Source organism: Lagopus leucura, unplaced genomic scaffold (assembly GCF_019238085.1).
Source record: "Lagopus leucura isolate 7727_CA_CO unplaced genomic scaffold, USGS_WTPT01 Super-Scaffold_73, whole genome shotgun sequence".
Taxonomy (NCBI): Eukaryota; Metazoa; Chordata; class Aves; order Galliformes; family Phasianidae; genus Lagopus; species Lagopus leucura.
The window spans coordinates 89,889,469-89,897,992 of record NW_024962252.1 but is presented as its reverse complement, the minus strand read 5'-3'; the positions used below and the strand labels follow the sequence as shown (position 1 = coordinate 89,897,992).

Genomic DNA, 8,524 nt, shown 5'->3' with positions numbered 1-8,524 from the left:
TTTTTTTTTTTTTTTTTTCCTGTTTCCTATTCTGCCTGAATAGATGAGTATTAATTGAAGATTATATTTGACATGACTTAAAGACTTTTATTTAAGTTATAACTCTCTCCAGGAGTCTGGCTTAATTTAGCTTTCTTTAGGGTTTGTCTGATGCTTATAGTATTTCTTGAAAGAGACTCATAACTAATTTATCTTCCACTGAGGGAAACCTCATCAGTGTAAAGACTATCCCACGTGTGTAGCCCAGAAGTCTAGACAGTTCCTAAAACCACTTGGTAGTTGATAATACAGTGGACAGCACTGTTAGCTGGTTTAAATCAGCATAGTTATGCTGGCTTCATGGAGCAATACCAGTTCATACCTGTCAAAGTTCTGGACTCACAGGCAAGTAAATAGATTCATGAATCTAATCACAATTATTGAGGCATAAATATTATAGAGGAATTAACTTAATGGGGTCGCTCTGGATTTGTTTAGGAATGAATGATTTTAAAATCTGGCCCAGAATGAATCACTGTTGGCAAGTAATTAGATGATTATCAAAAGCTTAATTTGTTGTTCTCAAAGACCTCCCCTAGTCTACCTTTGTGTATTGTATTAAAAGTCTTAAGAAAGACAGTCTGCTGGCACATACTGCCATGAATCTATGCAAACTCACACCAGCAAAGATCATGTTCTTTATCACTAATTTACAGAAGCACTTCAAGGTTGGAGCTTAAACATTTTTTGATAGTTTGTTGCAGCGTTCTTTAAATATATTATGTCTGCATGTACATTTATATACATATATATCATATATATGGCATGTAAGGTAACTGGCACTGCCTCAGTTTGGTGGCAGAATACACATTAGAGGTGTGTTCATTCTGATTTCCTTCTTTCTTTCTTTTTTTTTTTCTTCCCCCAGGAAACTGCTAAATAGTAGTCCCTTTTGCATATTGGTACCATTCTAGTCTGAGAATGCCACTTTAATTAAAATATAGTGGCCATATTTCTGCTTTCAAAGCTTACAGCAAACTGATGGCAGGCCTTAGAATTTATGCAAGGATATATTTTTTTAACCTATATGATTACACTTGTGAATTACTTCTATATCAATACTGCAAGCATCTGAGGTACTATAAGGTTGCTCAGCTAGTTTTATGGTATCATTTGCCAGTGATCTTCTGTAACAGCTTGGCAAATCCCCTCTCTATGGCTGATCCCTGGGGAAGTGGCTGGAAGGGGAAAATAGTGGTGAGGGGGTCCCTGAACTCCTCCTGTGGCCTCTTGAGCAAACACAGCTGCAAAAGCATCTTTAGCACAGTGTTGGATGTAAGAACAGGACAGGGACGATGTGGTGGTGCTCCACCTTTGCAGCCCCATCTGCAATTAATAAAAAATATTCTTCAACCAATATTTGGGCCTCGGCTTTCTGAATTTCAGTCAAATGCCTTTGAAGAAGGGAGCTTGCTCCTTCCATGTAGAGATGTGGAATGAAGTAATTTCCACCAAGGACAATTTTAATTTTTTTTTTTTCTTTAGAAAAGGACATTTGAGAGTACATTTTAATCGTAATTGCATACCACAGGGTTGAGTTTGAAAGAGAGTCAGCAGATTAACTATTTCCAGTGATAGCTGGTGATCCAGTTTTCCACAAAGAATCATTTTGGATCAAAGCACATTTCTAGAACAGCCTTTTTAGATGTCCTGAGCTGTGACCTAGCTCCACTCTGAAAGGCATTGCAAAGCATGCATATGAATGGCAGAAGGCTGGTGGGGAGTGCCTGTGAGCCCCTGTCAAGTGCTAAAAATAACAATAGACAAGGCACAACCTGCAATTGTGGGGGATCTGTTTGTCTTTTGTTCTGCACTACACTTGCAACATAATTAATGCTATTTTCCCTGTAGAATCTGGATTTATTTTATTTTATTTTTTATTATTTTTTACTCATTAGCAAATAATTTCTGACTGTGATCAGCTCAGCTCACAGGTGTTGGAGCATCTCTAGCAATTCTGCTTCTGACATTTCACTGCCTATCTCAAGCTGGAAATTCCATACAAAATGGCAAAAGCTTTATTTTGAGGGTGGCAGCACACTGGAATAGGCTGCCCAGAGAGGTTATGGAGTCTCCTTCTCTGGAGATACAGGAAATACACCTGAATGCTTTCCTGTGTAACCTACTGTACAGAACCTGTCTTAACAGAAGGGCAATGGACTTCCTGATGCCTGGAGGTCCCTTCCAACCCTTGTGATTCTGTGATCAATTTTTGTGCTAGCTGTTAAATAGGAGATAAACTGGAGAAGGGGCCTGCATGCAGGTTTAGCTCTCAAGAGGAAAGGAATTGCAATTATGTTTGTATTCACTGCAGTTATTTCCCCAGAGCTGCAGAAACAGGTCAGCCATAACTGATGGAAAAACTTTAAAATTCAAAATTAATGCAAGAACTGTAGAGAGCTCAGCTGGCAAGGGCACTGTTAAATGGTCCCAGCCCTTTTACATCGGGGATCTCCTGGTTATTCCAAAGTTTTACCTCCATACTTCAGCTTGATATGGCGTATAGAGGTATTGGGTAAGCTAAGTTACTCTGTGTTCATGGACACGGTGCTTGTGCACGTGCAGTTTCTTTGCAGGTTTGGTTGCATTGACACTTTTTTGGCGGCTATCAAAGTTGTGGATTTTCCTCAATCTTGGCATGGTTGAAAAAGGGCTGAGTGACTACTGCTGCTACTGGACATCCTTTCTTCCCCTGCCTCATTTCGAATACAAGAACAAAATTTCTTAGTAATGAATGAATAATATGCATGAGCATATCACCATATGTCAAAAAAAAAATCCACCCATCCATGATAGTCCAGACTGCTCTGCCTCCCGATTGTCGCAGCGTGGTGGGTTTCTGAGAAGGAAATTCTGCCTGCACCAGTTCAGCAATCCAGGTTTATCTTTGTATTTCTGCTTTGTACTATCGATTTCATTTCTACAGTCTGTTTTTAAGCAGCATGCATACAAATGTTAACATTTTTTCCAAGCCAGAATGTTTTAAAGACATTTTTTGAAAAGGACACCAATTGTCATTCTTCAATAATATTTTGTTGTGTGATATTTTTAGTATGGAATTTCAACGTTTTAGTTTAAAAAGTTGTATGTATATAATACATATATATATATGTATATGTATATTTAATTAAATGGGAGCCTCAATATCAGGTTTAAAAAAAAAAACACATGAGCATTAAGGATGCAGGAAGGCTCTGGAAAATGCTTCCTCACTGTTGTGAACAATCTCATTCAGGAAGAATCTCATCTCATTCCTGTGGGCTCCCCAATGGAAAGACAGCGTGAAATGGGTGAGAATACCTGACCCAAAAAGTGGTAGTTCTGTTTTGCAGAGGGACTGCTTCCTGAGTGGTGCAGTTGACACAATAGAAGGAAGGGACAGCATCCAGAGGGACCTGGACAGGCTCAAAAAGTGGGCACATGAGAATCTAATGGGGTTCAACAAGGCCAAGTGCAAAGTATTGCACTTGGGTCAAGACAATCCCAGATATGAGTGCAGACTGGGAGAAGAATTCATTGAGAGCAGCTCTGTAGAAAAGGACTTGGGGATCCTGATGGATGAAAACCTGAATTTGAGCCAGTAGTGTGCTTCATCAGCCCAGAAGACCAACAGTATCCTGGGCTGCATCAACACAGGGGTGGCAGCAGGGAGAGGGAGGGGATTTTCTTTCTGCTCTGCCCTTGTGAGACCCCATCTGGATTACAGTGTCCAAGCTTGGGGACCCCAGCAAAAGAAGGATGTGGAATGAGACATCATTGTGGCCTTCCAGTACTTGAAGGGAGCTTAAGAGCAGGAAAGGAACCTACCTTTTACACAGTCTGTTAGTGACAAGACAAGGGTGAACATGGCTTTAAACTAAAAGTGGAGAGATTTAGGTTAGATGTTAGAAGGAAATTCTTTACTCAGAGGGCAGTGAGGCCCTGGTACTGCTGCCCAGAGCTGTGGGTGCCCCATCCTTGGAGGTGCTCCAGGCCAGTTGGATGGGACCTGGGCAGCCCTGTTCATGGCAGGGGATTGGAACTATATGATCTTTATGGACCCCTCCAACCTAAGCCATTCAGTGATTCTGTACGCCAAGAGCTCACTCAGATTCCATTTGAAGGGCACCAGAACAGGCCACTAGTTTTCTTGGCAGCCCCATTCTCTGTGAAACAGAAGTAATGAAAGCCCTTGGAAAGCTGCACTTTTCTGGAGGGTCACAGTAGACTCTGTGATCTGTTGCATCAAACTGTTCAGCAACAGGAGCCAGCCAAACTAGCTCTTTTCTGCGCCTTTACTGCATAAGTGCCTTGCAGTATAAAAGTCTGCAGTCCCAAAGACTTATGCTTATGGTGTCAGAAAATGAGTTCTACTTTGTACTACTTAGATTGGGTTAATACAAGTTTTTCTTGTGAAGTATGTTTAACTTCAAAGCAAACTATTTTGTAAAGAAACCTAGAAACAGAGCTTCGAGCTCTGCAACAATTAGATATTCTTCTTGCCGCCCACTGGAAAGATCAATGTCATGGTTTTTGTCTGTTTAACACCTAATAATCTAAAGTGACTTGTACAGTCAGCTGAAAAGAGATCACATGGCAGTGTTAGCAAATTATTTCCTTAATCTGATAATCTGTTGAGACATCTGTGAGTTGCACAGATTGCACTAATTACAGAGGGTTCAAAGTAATCATTAGTGTACTTTGCCCCATATTAGACATCCTTTATTGCTAAAACAGAATAAAATAAATAAATAAATCAGGCATTATCACAGATACATATGGCTAAAATGGACAAAACATAATTAAACATTTAATGTGGTGATTAAAATATTCCCAGGATTTGTAGCACTTGTTAAGCTGTTTTCATTGTGAAACCCATGCTGTATAGTCACAAGCTTAATTTACTGAACCACTTAAGGCATGACTGTAACCAATTTAAGGAGGCTTTTAAGTTGTCTGATTCTTTCCTGTAAGTATCAACTAATTGTGTCTCTGGCCATACAATACACATTCCAACTTCCACCATCAGTAGGAGTTTAACACTGAGGTGCCTGGACTCACGGGAGCTCAGTGGCACCAATCTCAGTGCCTTGGCTCCTACTGACATCCTTCCTAGTATGGCTAGGTGAGATAACTCAAGTGCACAGAGCTTGTCAGTAGTACTTCAAGAGCACTCCAAAGTAAAAAACAAAAAAACAAAAAAAAAAAACAAAAAAAACCCACAAAATTAAGAGTTAAAAATAAAATAAATAGCCCTAACAGTCTGTGGAAAAACAAGTTAGAGAAAAGGAACATACTTTTCCAAAGCAGAATGCAAGGGTAGTGGGTAGTTAGAGGTACTGGTACAGTTTCTGCTGATCTACTTCTGAGTTAAACTGCTGGATACACCTGGCTATTTACAGAATTTCTCTGACAATATTTATGATGTATTTCAAGTGTGTAAGTCATTTCTGGAACAAAGCACATTATCTATACGGGTGCTGTCTGTTTCGATATAAATAACATCTTTTCTTCCATATTCAGTGACAGTTCTACTGCCATTGTTCAGGAAATAAAAAATATACATAGATAACAAAATATGTTCTGTAATATTTTTCTTGTCAAGACAAACTGATGAGAAAAATATTTGGTTAGTTTCAATTCTTTTCCTTAAAAGGGAAACATAATACAAGAAGCAATAATATGCATACATAAAGGCAAACAGAAGAAACTACTTTCTATTTAGGTCCTTTTATTATTTCTCATTCATTTTAGTGCCAGGGAAGCAGAGATGTAATAGATGAGAAGAACTTGTCAGGTTGTGCAGTCTGTTTCTCAATAATGTTGTACTATTGCCTATAACCTATGTTTGGGCTTGATGAGCAATATGGTATCACCACTGTAGAAAGCATTTCCTAACACAGCTTCGTATCGTGTACGTGCCAAGTAATTCTGTGGGTTCTGGGGGGAACTGCTTTGATGCAGAACAGTAGAAATTCACATTCTCTTGATTAATTTCTCTTTGGAAACACCATATTGCTTCTCCTGTGGGTCTGCAGCAAATACTGGTTTATTTAGGAGGAGGGTGGGGGGGGAGGGCAGGAGGAGCTACCCCTACTTTGTAATATTATAAAGGGCACAACTATAATTTCCTGGGATAACTGTAATTTCCTGGGGTGTATTGAATACATCTAGCTCTTTCTTTGTCATAGTCATCCACAGGCAGGGACACGTCTAAGTCTAAAGGCTCATATACTGTCCATGTAATAAACCAACTGTACTATTTTAATGTTAAGCTCCTGTTATCCTCACTGACATTTCTATACAACAAGAAACTGCATTTTGCACAAGCTAAAACCTTTTAGCTTCTCTTGGGATACATACACTGCATGCCTCTCACTTGTAGTTAAACAAGTGAGAAGATTACAAAGCACCTGATGGAATAATATTGGATTTTATATTTATGGAGGCAAGCCATGTAGCTGGATCTCAACCCAGTGCTTGTTGAAGAAATGAAGATTTTGATGAGTTCAACCTGCAGCTCTCTTTGATATTAATGGGAAACAGTTCAAAAGAAATGCAGACTCTCACACAGTTATTGTACGTTGCTTTACCAGACAGTGAAGCTAAAGACAAAAAGTTCCTTGGATTCTCATGCATAACCACAGATGTTTTATGGCCCTGGTTTTCAGAATTGCACACAGTTAGTACAGTACTTTGAGAATGGTTTACATCCTTACTGAAGCAATCTGAACTTACCTCCTTGCTCATCCAACATAACCAAAGTCCTGATACCAGCATCTTTACTCTACATTCCAATAGTGGTAGCAAGGTAAGGAGAGGAGGGAGAGAAGAAAGAGAGAGAGAGAAAGAGAGATCAGTGAGGGAACACTCAGTCCTAGGTACGGGACATAGGAAGACAAAAGGAAAACAGTGAAAAGAATGACAAGGTCATAAGGGCCTGGCAGCACTGTCCAAAGCCCTTACATGACTGAGCACTGTAAAGGAAACCATATATTCTTAGTTGTGCCAGCATTTTAGGATTTCCTGGGGTGCTGAACTACTGCAGGAAACACAAAGTCCCAGACCTTGAGATTACAGAAATCACTTTATTCAAGAGTCATTTCTAAAAAGAGTGTTTCAAAGTTCTCTGTAGTGGGAGAAGGGAAGAAGGGAGTTTTGAAACTGCAGATGTTTTTTCATCCCACAGGAGAGATAGATGACACACAAACATATGTGGTAATAAGACACAGTGATTTGTATATCACTCTTGCAACACAGAAGTCAGAAAGCTTTCCTAATTAGGAAATGCATTTTAAGTTAGGGTAGCATTTATTGAGATTTACTCATATAATTTGGCTCCAAGATCTAATAGATAAGCCAACCCGCACCTTTAGTATCCATCAATGGACTTTGTTTTGAGTTTAAAGGCAAGATTCTTAAAACGCATCAGCACTGATCCTATCTCCTGCAGGGGTTAATGGGAGTCTTTCGATTGCCTTTGCTGTGAGTGGGATTTGGGCAAAGCTGAGCACATCAGAGCTCCTTCCTGCCTGAACCAGCAGCAGAACACCTTTCACCAATGCAGTTTTTGCATGCATTATCACCACTCTGTGTTGTGATCAAGTGTCTCAAGTTTCTGGGTGCTGTGATACAAAGCTATATCATAGATTAGACTAGTTCCTTTTTAATTATAATGGGGAAACTAGCTCTATTCTGCTTAAAGCAGTGATAATGTCTGTGAATAATTAATAGCCTGAACAATATCCTTAATGTTGCGTTTCAGTAACAGATGCAGTAAGTCCCCTGCGGCCTGTCAGCTTGCCAGAGGAGTTACCTGAATATGTGCAGCAGTAATTTAACTGCTTCCATGAAATTAAAGCTCCCCATGCCCCTGGGAAGCAGACAGAACTGGTAGCATTGATTTTGTAGGAGCCAGAGGAGATGCAGTTACTTGAGCATGATTGTCCTGACTGTCCTTTAGGGGTTTTTTAGGCTGTTCTCTCTCCCATCAAGGCACATCAAGAGTTTCATGTTGTCCTTCCTCCCCCCTGCCCTGCTGACTGTCATCACTCATCTTTTTGTCCAGGAGCAGTGATGTCTCTCCGGCCATCAGCTCTGCACTGCATGTTTGCAGGGTGCTCCCAGTGTGTCAGCAGCACGCTGCGTACCTTGGCTCAGCTACAAGCCTGCCTAAAGCATTAGGGCTGGCTGGATGGTACAGCTGCTGTGCTTCTGTGCTTGGCTTCAAGAGGGACTCTGCTTGGTTCAGGAGGGAGATAAGATGCCTCTTTTTGCATTCTCATCTGCCTCCCTCCTCACTGCCATTCTTGATTTTAATGTCTGTGTCACTGTAGAAACTGGGGAAAACATCAGATGTGCACAGCCTGATTCACCTCCCCTTGTTTAATCCCTGTGTAAATTGCTATGAGGAGAAAAGTCTCTTGCCCAACAGTCTTCAGGGCCTACTTGCCCTTGGGCCAGTGACCTGTCAGCTACTGCTGCTGCTCTATCTCCCTTCTTGTTT

At 40.5% G+C, this 8,524-nt stretch overlaps 1 protein-coding gene across 1 annotated transcript in view; it reads right to left on the bottom strand.

The window, feature by feature from the left end:
- Window positions 1-8,524, bottom strand: part of SNAP25 (synaptosome associated protein 25) — a 66,026-nt gene that overhangs the window by 16,609 nt on the left and 40,893 nt on the right. Inside the window, exon 4 of the mRNA XM_042885574.1 lies at window positions 6,757-6,805. Within this exon, the coding sequence (XP_042741508.1) occupies window positions 6,757-6,805 (49 nt within the window). The remainder of the gene's footprint in view (window positions 1-6,756; window positions 6,806-8,524) is intronic.